This window comes from Ovis canadensis, chromosome 1 (genome assembly GCF_042477335.2).
Source record: "Ovis canadensis isolate MfBH-ARS-UI-01 breed Bighorn chromosome 1, ARS-UI_OviCan_v2, whole genome shotgun sequence".
Lineage (NCBI taxonomy): Eukaryota > Metazoa > Chordata > Mammalia > Artiodactyla > Bovidae > Ovis > Ovis canadensis.
This window is the reverse complement of record NC_091245.1, coordinates 29,837,205-29,853,718: the sequence shown is the minus strand read 5'-3', so window position 1 is coordinate 29,853,718 and position 16,514 is coordinate 29,837,205. Positions and strand designations below refer to the sequence as shown.

Here is a 16,514-nt window from a genome sequence, read left to right as displayed (position 1 = left end):
ATGGAGTGAGGGGGCACCTGAGGCTGGAGGCTGGAAGTGAAAGGTGCAGGGCTGGGACAAGGGCTGAGATCCAGATCCACAGAAAGGCGAAATGAGGTGAGGAGGAGGAGGAGGGTGGTGGGGTACAAGTCAGATAGCCCCGGCAGGGCCTGGGCAAGGGGAAGGCGAAAGCCCCGGGACTAGGAAAGGGCCACGCACAGCAGAGAGGCCTCTGAAGATACAGGCAGAGCCTGAGGGTTGGGAAAGGGGCTGAGGGTTGGGAAAGGGGCCGAGGTCACCTCAGCCGGGTCAGGGTCTCCATGGCCTGCTGGCGGACGGAACTCGTGAGAGAATCCAGCGGCTCCTCCTGGATCCACTTCTGGATGGGGGACACGGAGGTGTCAATGAGGGGGCAGGCCACCACAGACCACCAATGCCGCAGCCACTCCTCAGGGAATGGAGCCACTCTTCAGCCTGGGCCGGCTCACTCCCTGCCTGGCCTCCAGTGGAGGGAGCCAGCTGACTGCTCTAACCCGGTCCAGAGGCCACAGTTCAAGGTCTGCAAAACGGGCCTGACGCGCTGCACACATGCAGGGCTCAGCAAGAACTGTTTCAGCAGCCCTGAGGTAGGAAAGTCTAAACCACGGAGCAGCCCCCAAACACTATACCTGACCCTTGAAAGTGGTCCAGTTGAGTTCCTTTAAAATGTCCTTCCAGTTAGTTTTCACTTTTGATCTAGCACCAACACCCAGTAGGTGCTCAGTTAATGTTAATTAAATGAAACTATCAGAGGCATGGGTTTTTTTTCTCTCTTTATAGCTAACTATTGATATAATTCTGGAAACTTCAGTGGCTGTCCCAGCCCAGACACTCCGGTGGATAACTGAGAAGTGACTGCATTTAGCAGAAAAAAAGAAAGTTCCTTCGGAAGTTCCCCTACCAGAGGAACTATGTGGGGAAATAACATAATGACTGCTCCCGGGGAGCTAAGATTTTACAGTGAAATAACCTTTGGGTTGTGTCCTCCACTGACACAGGTTTTTTATCAGTCACCTGTGAGATATTAAGAGTGAGACTTAGAGAAGGGAAGTGACTTGGCCAAGCTCCCTCAGGGTAGGTGGGGGGCAGTTCAGGGTGGAGCTGAGACCCAGGCCCAAGTATCTGTGCCTTGATGTCCTCTGCCCACCCCACCCCAACCCCACCTCATCAGTGGGTGGGCTCAGGACTTCTGCCCCCTCCCCACCCTGATGCCACAGACCCGCAAGCTGCTTGCGCACCATCATCTTCTTTATCAGGGTCTTCTTCTCTTCTTCCTTGTCCAGCACATTCTGGCTCTTCTGGAGGCTGAGGGCACTCCCGACCTCAGGGGCAGTAGAGGGCAAAACCACAGGGTGAGAGCCACATGGGGCCAGCCCTGGGGCTGCCCTTACACCCGTCTTTTCACCTGCCACCTGCAGTCAAGCTGCCTGTTCCTCCCCAGCTGCCAGCCCCCAGCATCAGCTCAAGAGAAGTGAGAAACCTCAAGGGAACTCGGGGTGAGGGGGCGGCGGTGGTGGTAAAGATATGAGAAGATGGTGGTGGCAGCAGGTTGAGGATAATCCCTGTAGGTCAGATTTGGGGGAAGACCAGATATCAGATTCAGATTGCAAAGCACCTGTCAACTAAGGGAGAAGAGGCAGGCACTGGTGGGACAGAAAGGGTTCCAACACCTCAAGTTGAAATGTCATCGTTAGTGATACCTCATGAGGGCCTTCTAGCATCTACCCTTTGTAAGGACGCCCACTAGTCGGATTAACGCATTCTGCTACCGGAGAGGGAATACCAATACAAATGTCCCATTAATGTCCCATTAATTAATGTCCCATTAATCTATTAGTTCTCTTTATCTTAAGGTAGAAGAAGAAAAAAACATGAAAGAGACAAAATATATTGTAAAGAAAGCAAAACAAGTGTGTCTGATGGGCAGTATGGTGGTTTAAAGATGCTACAAGCTATTTCCCACTTCACCTGGCAAGAAGACAGGTGGTACGGCCTGGCCTGGGCGGGCGCCCTGCTTCTAGACTCTAGGCGTCAACTAGGCTCCCCCATATTCCGTGTGTTACACTCACTACCAGCCTGTCCAGTCTTCTCCCACTGGCCCTCACCAAATCATGAAGATGCTGGCTTTCTCTGGCCTCCCAAGGCCTGCTGCGTGGCCAAGACCCATGCTGGGCCTGTGTCCTGAAAAGGGTCATTCCCTTTTTATAGACCTTCACAATTCATTCAGTTGTTTAAAAAACAAACAAACAACAGAAAAAAACAACTGTTATCAAGCACTGAGGATGTGCCAGGCACTGCTCTAGATTCTAGGAATACTGCTGAGAATCAGACAGACAAAACTCCCTGATTTATGGAGAATGAATTCCAGTGCGAGAGACTGACAAGAAATGAGATAAACTAATAAAACCATAGAGCAGAGAAGAATCCGGCAGAGAAGAAAGAAATGCTGAGGGGGGAGCGGGAGGTGGAGGGAAAGGGCATCCCAGGAAATCGGTGGCAGGAGGTGGTTTGGCAGGAAGCATACCAGAGCCGTTTTGCCGCGATCATCTCTCTGCCCTGGCACCTCCACCAGGCATGAGGCTGCTTCATCGAAGGCTCCTGCATGTCACAGTTCCATTGAGGAAAGAAGAGGGAGAGTAAAGATACAGTGCAGCAGAATCCCATCTCCCGTTCCCCATGGGGCTCCTCCAAGCTTTACTTCCCCAGCAGCCAGACTGAGCCCCTATCCCTAAAACCCTTCAGGGGCACCCCGTGTCCCAGACATAAGGCTCGCATCCTTATTAGTGCCTTCAAGGTCCTGCCAGGTCAGTCTCGCCTGCCCACTTCTGCAGCTCACTTTCCCCTACTCTCCCCTCACTCACCATGCTCCCACCACGCTGGCCTCCTTCCAGGCCCAGCAGGCTTTGCTGCCAGGCCTTTGCACAGCTCTTGTCCTCTGTCTGGGCCTCTGCACTGTCGCACCCCCTTGCCCAGGTAGAGGACAAGGTCCGCTTGCCTGCCACTCCTCAGAGCGGCCTCCCCGACCTTCAGAGTAACAGCGGGCCCACTGTGATCCTGCTGTGCATCTTTCGGTTCTCTTCTCTTGGTTGTTACCACACTTTATAGTTAAATTCTTACTTGTTACAGTATTGGTTGGCTAAAAGTTCATTCAGCTTTTCCCATAACATCTCACGAAAAAACCTGAATGAACCTTTCGGCCAACCTAATAGATAATTGCTATTTTGTTAGCTTCACAATTCCTCATCTTTCTTCTGGTGGCAAAGCCTCTGTCTTCCCTGCAGGCTATTCATTTCATATAGGTAGGTGAAGCTACGAGGCCCACCCATCACCTCTCTTCAAATAAGGATGGGCTTTACTCTTGAAATCAGTATAATATTATAATCAACTGCTGCTAAGTCACTTCAGTCATGTTTGACTCTGTGCGACCCCATAGACGGCACCCACCAGGCTCCCCTGTCCCTGGGATTCTCCAGGCAAGACCACTGGAGTGGGTTGCCATTTCCTTCTCCAATGCATAAAAGTGAAAAGTGAAAGTGAAGTCGCTCAGTCGTGTCCAACTCTCAGCGACCCCATGGACTGCAGCCCACCAGGCTCCTCCGTCCATGGGATTTTCCAGGCAAGAGTACTGGAGTGGGCTGCCATTGCCTTCTCCAATAAATCAACTAGACGTCAATAAACACACAAATGAATAAAGGTGGATCTGGAAACCATGCTTGCTCAGTAAGAGATTCTCATGCCCCCAGCCACAGTGATTGGTCCAGGTGTGGGCACTTGGCTGAGCAGGGCCCATAGAGTCCTTGACTTAAGGCAATGAGGCGAAGCCCAAGGAGAGAGACCCTGGGACATCTTGGCCCCCAACCTCGGCGGCTACTGGAGGATGGAGTCAACAGTGAGCAGCAGAGACATCGCAGTGGTAGTGAATACAGCTAGCACTAAAACCCTGGCTTCTTCTAAGCACCTTTTCCACTAAAGGAAACAAGGCTCCTAGGAGAATCAGGTGATTCTAGGACTCGGCCAGAGAAAATGCAGGTGAGTCTGAGACAACTTCTACCAGAAAATAAGGAAATGAGCCCAAGAAATTGTGAGGATATGTCAAAAAGACGTAAAAGCTTGCTCAAAGAGTACTCCTTGGTCAAACGGGGAAAGCTTCAGTATCACAATAAATGATGGTAACAACAGATTATATAGTCTATCGAGTAAACTAAGAAATGATAAGTCCATGCTAATATGAAAAAAGAAATAACTAAATTGAAAGTTTGATGAGAAATAGGATATTTACATAGTTTCAAAAGATCTCTCTAGTATTTTTTGCATATTTATGACAAAGGGGTGAATAATGACTTTACAGTGGAAAACCTTGGCAGCAGCCATTGAGCTCGAGTGATCAAAGTGAGCATCACCAGTAATGGAGCAAATCAAAACCATTCACCACCAGATAGAATGCAGTGAGAAAGACCCAGCATCATGTCTACGCTATTCCCACCAAAGATGCATGACGTGACTCCGACCATGAGAAAACACCCGACAAGCCCCAAATTAGGCGAATCTTGTAAAACAGCTGGCCTATGATCTTCCAGAGTATCAAGGCCGCGACAGTCAAGGAAGATCTGATGGCTGAGGGAAACAAAACAGACGAGACAGAAAAGGGCAGTACGTGAGTCTGACCTGGACCCTTTTTTAATAAAGGACACTTCTGGGACAATTGGTGACATTTGAATGGAGCCTAAGGACTGGATAGTAGCAGTGTATCAGTGTTAATTTCCTGATTTTGATAGTTAATCTTTATCCTCTTTTATAAGAAACACACACAAATTCAAGATTGATAGGGTATCATTTAGCAACTTATCAATTCAGAAAAACATTTTATACCGTACTTTCAACTTTTCTGCAAGTTTTTTATTATTTCAAATTTTTAAAAGAATGATGGATAAATAGAGGCATTTTCAGTAAAAATAGAAAGAGTTTGCATCAGCAGAGCTCACTAAAGCAAAAGGGTATACTTCAGCCAAAAGGAAATTAATCCCAGATGAAGGTCTGAGATGCAACAAGCAAACAAAAAAAAAAAAAAAAAGAGGTTAATTATTTGGGTAAATATAAGAACATTAACTACATAAAATAATAATAATGTTCATAGAGTTAAGAAAAAGAAAAGATAAAATTAACATACATTACCAGGAGAGCATATAGATGGGAGAGGAGGCGTTAAATGAGGTTAACTCGTTTAAATCATCTGGGAGGAAAATAAATGCATTGACTAGTTTGGACGTTGTGATTAATTAAATATACACATTGTAGCTTCTAGAGAATCAGTAACAGACTTTAAACAGTATATAACTTCCACACAAATAAGGAAGAAAAGAGGGAGGAAAAGCAACCCAAAAACCAAAAAAAGGAGAAAAAAAGAAATATAGAGCAAGCAAAACAAAGAATACAATTGCTGGTCAACTATAGGCCAATTAAAAATTTTTAAAATTTTAACTCTGCATAATTGTATTAAATATGAATGAACTGCGGGTTGGAAACAGTATTACCTAATTCACGTTTCTGATCTGGATGCCCTTTCACTTTCTGTTTGTTTGCTTTTTGCTGTGCTGGGTCTCTGTGGCTGAGTGGGCTTTTCTCTGGTTGTGGCGAGCAGGAGCTACTCTCTGGCTGCGGTGCACAGTCCTCACTGCAATGGCTTCCTGCTGAGCTCAGGCTCTGCTGGGAGCTCGGGCTTCAGTAGTTGTAGCAGCTTATCTCAGCAGGTGCGGCTCCCCGGCTCTAGAGACAGGCTCAATAGTTGTGATGCACAGGCTTGGTTGCTCTGAAGCATGTGGGATCTTCCCAGATCAGGAATCCAACTTACGTCTCCTGCTTTGGCAAGTGGATTCTATACCACTGAGCCATAGGGAAGCCCCAGAAACCATGCTACATAAATTGATTTGTAGATTCAATGACATTCCAGTGAAAATCTAACAGATTTTTATTTAGTTTTATGGAAATTGACAAGCCGTTTCTAGAATTAAAATGGAAAAGTAAAGCACCTAGAATAGGCAATCCCGACAAAGTGGAGGAGTCTCACTACTAAATATAAGGGCTTACTCTAAAACACGGTAATTAAAGGCAATGGTTAAGGATAGACAAACGAAGGAATAGAGAGTCCAGAAATTAACCTACACATACACAGTCACTTGATTTACCTCAAGGTGACACTACAATTCAGTGGGGGAGATTATGTGTTTTTTCAGTAAATGGTCCAGAGCAATTAGATATTCACATGGGGGGAGAATGAGCCTTTTAAATTCCTCTCTCAAACTGTTTCCCAAAATTAATGCACAATGCATTATAAATTTAATGTGAAAGACAAAATGGTAAAACTTATGGAGGAAAATATAACACTGTTTTCGTAACCTTTGCATACGCATATCAGGATTACATAAAGAACTTCCGCAAACCAATAAGAAAAAAGACAACACAAAATTTTTAAATGAACAGAAGACTTGAACCGGCACTTCATTATAAAGGATATACAAATTGACAATAATCATATTGAAAGATGCTTAACATCATTAATCATCAAAAAATGCCATTGAAAATCACATGGAAATGGCTTTAGATACCTACACTTTCATGCATTGGAAAAGGAAATGGCAACCCACTCCAGTATTCTTGCCTGGAGAATCCCAGGGACAGGGAGCCTGATGGGCTGCTGTCTATGGGGTCACACAGAGTCGGACACGACTGAAGCGACTTTGCAGCAGTAGCAGCAGCAGAATGGCTAAAATTTTAAAAACTGACTACCAAATGTCTGTGAGGATGTTGAGCAACTGGAAGTCTCACATGTGAGAGGGTAAATTAATCCAACCACTTTGAAAATTTTGCAGTATCTATTAAAGCTGGACATGTGCTCTTGCTATGACCCAGAAATTCCTCTTCTAGGTGAAAAAGAGTATCTTTGCACTAACATGTACAAAAGGGTTCAAAGTAACTTTATTCATATTATCCGAAGAGTAGAAAAATTCCAATGTCCATCAGAATGAATCAACAAATTTTATGAACAAAGTTCATAAAATAGAATACTACAGAACAATAACAAGAATCAGCTATGACACGTGCAACTGTGGATGAATCCGCTAGACATAATGTTGGGCTAAAGAAGCCAGAATCAGAACAGTATAAACAACAGCAGTTATTGATAGAAAGTTGAAAGAAAAAATAGGCAAAACTAGTCTATGGTGATACAAATCTGAAGAATTGTTCCTTCTGTGACTGTTGATAACTGAGAGCAATCTTGACCCCTATTTGCCATTTGGCAATGTCTGGAGACATCTTTTGTTGTCACAACTTGTGTGGGAGGATGTCCCTACTAGTATCTTCTGCAGAGCCCTAGGGATGCATCTTACGAAGTGTAGAACAGCCCCCATACACCCACACCCACACAACGAAGATCTGTCTCACACAAAATATCAATAGTGCCAAGACTGAAAAACCCTACCCGAAGAGCCAACTCATTGGAAAAGACTTTGATGCTGGGAAAGACTGGAGGCAAAAGAAGGGGATGGCAGAGAATGAGATGTTAGATAGTATCACTGACTCAATGGACATGAATCTGAGCAAACTCCAGGAGATAGTGATGGACAGGGAAGCCTGGCATGCTGCAGTCCATGACTTAGCAACTGAACAGCGAACAACCCCAGAAGAGGGGGAATTGATTGGAAAGGATCACAAGGGAAGGTTCTGGGATGCCAATAAAGATCTGGGTCTTGATCTGGGTGGCAGTTACCAGTGTGTTTATGTATGCAAATATTCATCAAGCTGTATGCTTAAGATTAGTAGTGCACTTTACATATTTTACTGATACATGTTATATATCTTGGAAAACTTTTTAAAAGACAAATACAGTTTGAAAATACATTGTCTTTAAAAATACAAACGGATAAAATTATCCTACTAAAAAACAAAGATTGATCCTAAATAGCCAAAACAATCTTGAAAAAGAACAAACTTGGTAGACTCCTATTTCCTCCTTTCAAACTTACTACAAAGCTGTAGAAACCAGACAGTGTGTTACTGGCATAAGGACAGACATAAAGACCAATGGAATAAAATAGAAATAAATCCTCATATATATGGTCAACTGATTTTTGACAAAGGTACCAAGACCTTTCAGTGGAAAAAGAATGCTCTTTTCAATATGTAGTGCTAGAAAAACTAGATATCCGCATGAAAAAGAATGACGTTGGACCCCTTCCTCACACTGTACACAAAAATTAACTCAAAGATTACACTTAAAAGCTAAAACTATAAAACTCTTAGAAGAGAACATAGGGAGAAATCTTCATGACACTGGATATGGCAATAATTTCTCTTATTTTTCAGACTACAGAATTATTCCATTTTATTCAGCTCAAAAAAATACAATTCTTTTCTTTTTTACATGTTGTTTGTTTTTAGTGCTTTAGGGAAGAAATCATTTTTTAAAAGAACTTTTTCTTTTGTATTGGAGTATAACCAAAGGCAAAAATTTCTTAAACATAACGCCAAGGTAACAGACAGTAAAAGAGTAGACGAATTGATTCTCATCAAATTAATCACTTGTGCATCAAAGGACAATGTCAAGGGAATGAAAAGACAACTCACAGAACGGGTGCCAATATTTACCAATTGTGTATCTGATAAGGAATTAATGTTCAGAATATATAAAGAACTCCTAAACTCAACAACAAAAAACAACTAAATCTGGAGGCTTCCCTGGTGGTCTAGTATCTTGACTCCATGCTTCAAACGCAGGAGGCATGAGTTTGATCCCTGGTCGGAAAACTAAGATCCCACATGCTGTGTAGCATGGCCACAAAACTAAAAATAAAACAACCAAATCTGAAAATAGGCAAAAGACATTATACAAATGTCCAATAGGCATACTAAAAAAATGTTCAACATCATTTATTAGTCATTAGGGAAATGCAAATCAAAATCACAATTGAAATTTTACTTCACACTCTTTAGGATGGCTATTATAAAAATGTTTTCTAAAAAAAAAAAAAGTGCTGGCAAGGAGAGATTAGCAGTGCAGCAATAGAAACCCTTGTACATTATAACCTCTGTACATTGTTGGAGGGAATGCAAAATGGTACAGCTGGTATGGGAAATAATTTAGCATTTCCTCAGAAAGCTAAACAAGAATTACCATACGATTCAGCAGTTTTACTCCTATGTATATTTCTAAAGGAATTGAAAGCAAAGATTCAGAGATTTTTGAGCTGATATGTATAGCAGCATTATTCATCATAGCCAAATATTCGTCCATGGACAAATAAAATGTAGTACATTCATTGGAAACCTATCCAACCACAAAAAGGAGTGAAGTACTGATTCATGTTACAACATAGATGAACGTTATGCTAAGTAAACCATATACAAAAGAACAAATGTGTGATTCCATTTCATGAGTTACCTAGAGTAGGCAAATTCATAGAGACAGACAGCAGGTTAGAGTTCATGTGGGACTGGGGAGAGAGGAATAGGGAGTTACTACTTTATGGTAAGACCTTCTGTTTGGGATGACGTGTCCGACTCTTTGCGACCCCATGGATTGTAGCCCACCAGGCTCCTCCGTCCATGGGATTTTCCAGGCGAGAGTACTGGAGTGGGGTGCCATTTCTTTCTCCAGGGGATCTTCCCCACCAGGAATTGAACCCGGGTCTCCTGCATCGTAGGCAGACGCTTTATTGTCTGAGCCACCAGGGAAGTCATTTGGGATGACAGACAGTGGTAACTTTACACAATATTGTGGGGTGACTAGTGCCACTGAATTAAACGCTCAAAAATGTTTGAAATGGCAGATTTATGTTATATATATTTTACGATGATTTTTTAAAAGATTTATCATGTAATATACCAAGAGCCATTGAATTGTGTACTTTAAATGGGTAAATTGTATAGTATATGAATTAGGTTACAATAATAACTGGACTCCACAAGGAAAGGAATGAAGTTGAACCCCAGTTTCACTCCATTTCACTTGAACAGGTGGATATATAACGTTCCAACAAACATGCCAGAGAGATTTTTTTGAGGACCCAGACAAACGTATTTTAAAATATATACAGAAGAATGAGGGTTTTTGAATAGCCTCTAGGGCATGGTGTGGAGGCTGTTGTCCTTGGAATAATTTTAAGAACTTTAAAGAGGGATTCTTTCAGATATGAATGCATATCTGTAAAGCCGTGGTCATTTTTTAAAATTGCAATGTGGTATTGGTAAATGAGCAAATAAAAATATTTGGAGATATAAATAACTGAGAAAAGATCTTTACAACATCAAAAACTGATGGATTCATTTATAGAACTCTTGCACATCAGAAGTGAGTCACGGGTTCCAGACAGGACCCCAAGGCTTCACTTAGGTGGGAACCTCAAAAACTCAAGCCTGCTTGCTCCACTGGTCAAACTCTGACCTGAGAAGCCAGACCTGAAATTCATCAAGAAAGAAAAGAAGGTAAAGTTAGATGACTCGTAATTTGTACAGAATGAAAGTATCATTATATGGAATATTATATTACAGTTAAGAAAACTGGAGCTCAGAGAGATTAAGTAACTCGTCCCAAGTCACACAGCAAGCAGGGGCTGAGCACTAGATCTCTGGTGTATAATTAATATATTGCGTGTTACCCATTACATGCTGGGTCCTTCCTTTCCCCTCTCCTCTTCCCTCCCTGCCCTGCAAATCTGAAGAGAGTTCTTCCAGGTCGGTGTCCTCTCTGGGGCTGGCACTCTGGCCTTACTCACCCTGAGGGATGCTCTGGAAGGCCGTGGAGTCCTTATTCGTGCTGTCGCCGGTGGGGAGCCCCAGGGTGAACTGGCACACCTCCACACTAGCCATCTCACTCCAGCTCCCCAGAGTCCCCTCCAGAGGCATGGTGTGGACACTGCTGTCTTCAGAACACCCCTGCTGGCTGCTCAGCGTCAGGGTGGAGGTGTCGCTGAAGATGAGGCTGGAACCCAGGCTCAGAGTCTCCTTGGAGCCCAGGATCAGGGTCATGCATGAGGGGGGCGAAACGGTGGAGGTGGGTCCATGGGTGCTGGAGTGAAGGCTGACAACGTCGTTGGAAACAGGAACCAGGGTCAAGCATGAAGCCTGAGTGACGGTCATGTTCAAATCAGACTTGGGGTTGCCATTTGAAGCCACGCTGATGGTTCCCTTGGAACTTGTGTTCCAGACTGCACCAAAGGCTCTTTTTGAAACAGACCCAGAGATGTTATGTGAAACCAAAGTGATGGTCTCGTTCGTGTCTGGCATAAGGGACTCAGGAGAACCTGAAGCCGCGTTCAGGTCCAGCTTGGATATGTTCCCTGAGCCCATGCCGAGCAGCTGATTGGAGTCAGGATCAAGAGAAGGGGTTGAGGCTGGAGTAAGGAGAGTTTTTGAGCCTGGCCTGGAGATGCTGTGGCCCAGAACAAGAGAGTCTTTGGAATACGACCTTATAAACGGGTTTGTCTCAGGCCTGGAAGGATTGGAGTTGCTCTGACCCAAATCAAAAAGATTGCTTGAGAGGGAGTTGACAGCCTCCTCCGAATTTGGACCAGTGTGGCTCCCCGAGCTCATACCCTGGGCCTCCATAGAGCGGGGGCTCAGAATGAGGTTTGAGGCTGGACTTAGGGGCCCCTGTGAGTTAAGCCTTGAGAGGTGATTGGAATCCAAAGCCAGGGCTTCAGCAGAGTGGGCAGCAGTGATCTGGAGGGAACCTGGAGTCGTGGACCTGCTGTCATCAGGTCTGGGGGTGTCATCAGACTCCAGGCCAGGGGCCTCCTCTAAGACCGGAATCAGAGTTGGATTAAGGTCTGGAACAAGAGCCACGCCAGGACTCAGGGATGGATTCAAGACAGCAACAAGGTCCGTGTCCAGGCTGGGCCCAGAGATGATGCCAGAGCCTAAACCAGGGGCCTCCGTGGAGTTGAGATTGGGTGTCATGTTCGCGTCTTCACAGAGGACCAGACTAGCCCCTGGACCCAAGGCCATGCCCAGTCTGGAGGTCTATCAGTGCCACTGCCCCGTTCTGTCCAATAGCTGACTGTCGAGCTCCCTGCAGTGCTCCTGAGAGACAGAAAAGGCCAGTTCAGCCTCACCTATTGAAACCTTTCCACGGCTCCCCATGGATGACCTCCATGACCACGCCCAGCCCACCTGTCTAGCTCCGTCCTACATGGCTCTCCCCCAGCTCTCAGCTCCAGCCTCATCCCCTGCATTTCCTTCTTTGACCACACCCCGCTCCCTTTCAGCTCACAGTCCTTAAATGTAGTTTCCCTGGCCTGGAACCTCCCCCTGCTCTCCTCGCTGATCCTACTCCTCCAAGCAAATGATACATGGCACTTTATTCCAATGACTTGTTTAGTGATCCAGCCCCTGCTGGAGATGAGTGGGGACATTGGCAAGAACTACGCACATCTTAGTCCCTGGGGCATCCCCAGCACCTAACGTAATACTAGGTCCACAGTAGGAAGTCCAGGAATACTAGACAAATGAGGAGCCTCTCCCACCTTAAGGTAGAAAGGGAGAAGGGGAAGTCTCCTTATTCACTACTTCCAGCCAACCCCTAAGTTGCTAGAACTGCTCTTTGAATGACTGTGGCACTAGATGCCCAAAGGCGCCTTGGCAGAGATGCCCACTGCCCTTAACAGTTTGCTCCGGGTGAGGCAAACTAAATGGAGGAGAACCTGAGGATATCATCCAAAGCAGAGCCTGTCTCAGCCCAGCAATCTCACTGCTGGGTGAACTCCCCAAGTCCCCCGACCCCCATCCCACCCCAGAAAGACTAGACAAAGGAGGAAACTCTCCCACCTTCCCCTACCCCACCCCCACACCTGGGCCACCCTCCCTGTGGGAATCGTAGGGACAGCTCACCTGCATGCTTGGTGTTCTTAAGCAGGAGTGGGGCCCTGTGAGGAGAGGCGAAAGAAGACCAAGTCAGGCAAGAGTGGCTTTTTCGGTACTTACTGAGCAAAGTCTAAAGGCCAGGCATGCACTTCTGCTAACAAAATCCCCTGCGTGCACACACACATACACACAGAGTCCCAGAAGTTAAATATGCTTACTCCATTGTATGCTTAAGGAAGGGGAGGTCAAGGGGAGGAAGGTCAGCCCACGGGCTCTCAGGGAAGCCGAGACCACCTCTTTATGCCACCTAACTGCCTACCCTCCATGACTTCCCACTGTCTTCAGGACAGCATCCCAAATCCATAATGGGACCTAAAAGGCCTTTCTGCGTCTGGCCCCAAGTCCTTTTTCACCCTTCTTGCCCCTTCATAACTCCCTCTGCCTCTGCACCCCCTCATTCCAACATCTCTCAACTTCTTTGAGTTTCTACACAGTCACACGTCCAGGTTAAGTCTGGCCCTCCACAGGCTGAGTCATTTTCCCTAGCTAACACCTACAGCTTCACCCCTTCAGATTTCAGCTTATATGCTATAAGCCTTCCAGGTCCCACAGACAGGTGAGGTCCACCTGTAAGTTCCCAGGGCATTTTGTCCACTTCTCCTTTCTTGGCACACAATATCTGGTCTCCTCGCTAAACCACAAGATCCACAAGAGTCTAGCACTCCCGCCCACCCTAGGGCCCGAGCTCCGCAGCAAGAGAAGCCACCACAATGAGGGGCTCGCACACTGCAGTTAGAACATAGTGCCTGTTCGCCACAGCTAGAGAACGCCCTCGCGCAGCCACACAGACCCAGTGAAGCCGAACGTTACAATAAATAAATAAAATAAAAAGGAGTCTAGCACAGCACCTGGCACACAGGAAATGTGCAATAAATGCGCTTGTTATTTCATGCTTTTATCTCTTCTTCATTCATTCTTCCATTCCGTCACTAGCTCATTTCCTCATGTATTCATTTCTTATTCATTCAAGCACCAACTCACTCACTAAGTCATTTACTCATACCGTACATTTTGCTGTGCACCTTATGGCTTGGCTTTGAAAAAAATATAGATTCATAGTCATGTCGTCCTGGGTTCAAATCCCAGCTCATCCTCCTAATAGTGTCAGTAAACTTGGGCAAGAGATACTCCCCTCCCCCCATCCTCCTCGTCTCTAATATGGGGAGCATAAAGCCTGCCACCCAGGGTTGTTAAAGTCTCAGCGTCTGGCATGGAGCCCACTTGGCCCACTGAAGGTCTTCTCTAAGTTAGTTACTCATTCTGTTACCCTCCGTGAGGCATTACAAGCAGAGTAAGGTCCTTGGAGCCCAGGGGGACCTTCCTTCACCCCCCAAGCCAGCAGTTTATGCAGAGCTTTGTAACTTGCCTCAGAGGAAGGAAGTTTCACCTACCATCAGCACCAGAGGTGATTTTACCCTGAAGCTAATGAAATTTAAAATTTCAAGGCTCCTCACTCATGCAATTATTTTCCAAAGGGCCTGTACATAATTTTGTCTTCTACTTAAACAGGAGCCTCAAAATTATAAAAAGCCTCAAGGCTCCAAAATACCCTGGATCATCCCTCCTGTATTCTCCTCTCTGTACACATACATACACACACAAACACACATCATATTTATCAAAAGGAGGCATTTTCAACCTGGAAAAAATTTGAGTCAGGTATAGCCTATGGTGCAGTCAGTAGGATGTTGGAAGGCCTACCTGGTTTAACCTGTGAAAGAACATAAGCTCTACTTCTCTGACACAATAAATGCATAATACTGGGTCAATGGGCAAAAAGCCATGGGTCTCAAGCCAGGCTGACCCTCCTTTATCCAGAAGAAAAGAGCAGATCTCCCTCACTTTCTTCTATTTCCTCAATCCTCCTCCTCCACCCTGCAACACACAGGTGAGTCTTCAGAGCCTAGGTAGGCAGCCCACATCTTACCCTCCACCAAAGGGATACTGTGCATTAGGAAGATGGTGGTTGTTGAGGTGGGACCCAGGGGAACTAAAGGAGGTCGCTATAGAGCTGCTTATTGGCCTTTGCCCCCGGGTCCTGGAGCCCCCGTTGAGGAGAACAGAGGGTGGCAATAGACCACCTAGCCCCATCAGAGACTGAGAATCACTGACTGATTCCCATCCTTTCTCCTTCACCTTTATGAAACCTTCCAGATCCTTGATAAGGGTTTCTGGCGCTCTCTGAAAGAGATCTTCCAGTTCCTCATTGAGAACATGTTTATCAGATGTATGGGCCTGAAATGTGTCAGGCACTTGTATGAGTATGTATACACGCATGCACGTATACACATTTGACATTGTTGTACCTCGGTTCTAGAAAATCCAAACAGACTTTGCCATCATTCCTCCAAATCAGATCCTCTTATTCTCTTACATTGCAAGGCACTGGAACCATAATCCCAGCCAGACACAATATCATCCTTGACTATACTCTTCTTGACTTCTGAATCCAAATTTTGCCAAGTTCTGCTAATTCTGGCTCCAGAAAATTCCCCAAGTATCTTCTCATATCTCCATCAGTTCAGTTCAGTTCAGTCGCTCAGTCGTGTCCCACTCTTTGCGACCCCATGAATCGCAGCACGCCAGGCCTCCCTGTCCATCACCAACTCCCAGAGTTCACTCAAACTCATGCCCATCGAGTCAGTGATGCCATCCAGCCATCTCATCCTCCGTCGTCCCCTTTTCCTCCTGCCCCCAATCCCTCCCAGCATCAGGGTCTTTTCCAATGAGTCAGCTCTTCGCATGAGGTGGCCAAAGTACTGGAGTTTCAGCTTTAGCATCATTCCCTCCAAAGAACACCCAGGGCTGATCTCCTTTAGAATGGACTGGTTGGATCTCCTTGCAGTCCAAGGGACTCTCAAGAGTCTTCTCCAACACCACAGTTCAAAAGCATCAATTCTTCGGCGCTCAGCCTTCTTCACAGTCCAACTCTCACATCCATACATGACCCCTGGAAAAACCATAGCCTTGACTAGACAGACCTTTGTTGACAAAGTAATGTCTCTGCTTTTCAATATGCTATCTAAGTTGGTCATAACTTTCCTTCCAAGGAGTGTCTTTTAATTTCATGGCTGCAGTCACCATCTGAAGTGGTTTTGGAGCCCCCCAAAATAAAGTCTGACACTGTTTCCACTGTTTCCCCATCTATTTCCCATGAAGTGATGGGACCAGATGCCATGATCTTCATTTTCTGAATGTTGAGCTTGAAGCCAACTTTTTCACTCTCCTCTTTCACGTTCATCAAGAGGCTCTTCACTTTCTGCCATAAGGGTGGTGTCATCTGCATATCTGAAGTGATTGACATTTCTCCGGGCAATCTTGATTCCAGCTTGCTCTTCTTCCAGCCAGCGTTTCTCCATAACCACTGCTAAACGCTAGTACGGCTCTCACTGCTTTGAGACTCTGTCTTGGAATTGCCCTCTCAACAAGGGTCCCTATGCATAGGGGTCGCTCCCAACAAACCATTTTCCAAATTGAGCACAAAGTTCTTCCTCTAAAATTGCATTCAACAGTATGGTACTGGCAAAAATATAGAAACATAGGCTAATGGAATAGAACTGAGATTCAGGAAATAAATCCAT

General features: G+C 45.5%; 1 protein-coding gene across 1 annotated transcript in view; it reads right to left on the bottom strand.

Annotated features, from left to right (window-relative positions):
• The window catches only part of MROH7 (maestro heat like repeat family member 7), a 40,328-nt gene extending 28,310 nt beyond the window's left edge, over window positions 1–12,018 (bottom strand). Inside the window, exons 1-4 of the mRNA XM_069570274.1 lie at window positions 10,788–12,018; window positions 2,543–2,616; window positions 1,257–1,340; window positions 279–358 (exon numbers count right to left, since the gene is read on the bottom strand). Of these exons, the coding sequence (XP_069426375.1) occupies window positions 279–358; window positions 1,257–1,340; window positions 2,543–2,616; window positions 10,788–12,018 (1,469 nt within the window). The remainder of the gene's footprint in view (window positions 1–278; window positions 359–1,256; window positions 1,341–2,542; window positions 2,617–10,787) is intronic.
• Between the last annotated feature and the right edge of the window lie 4,496 nt (window positions 12,019–16,514).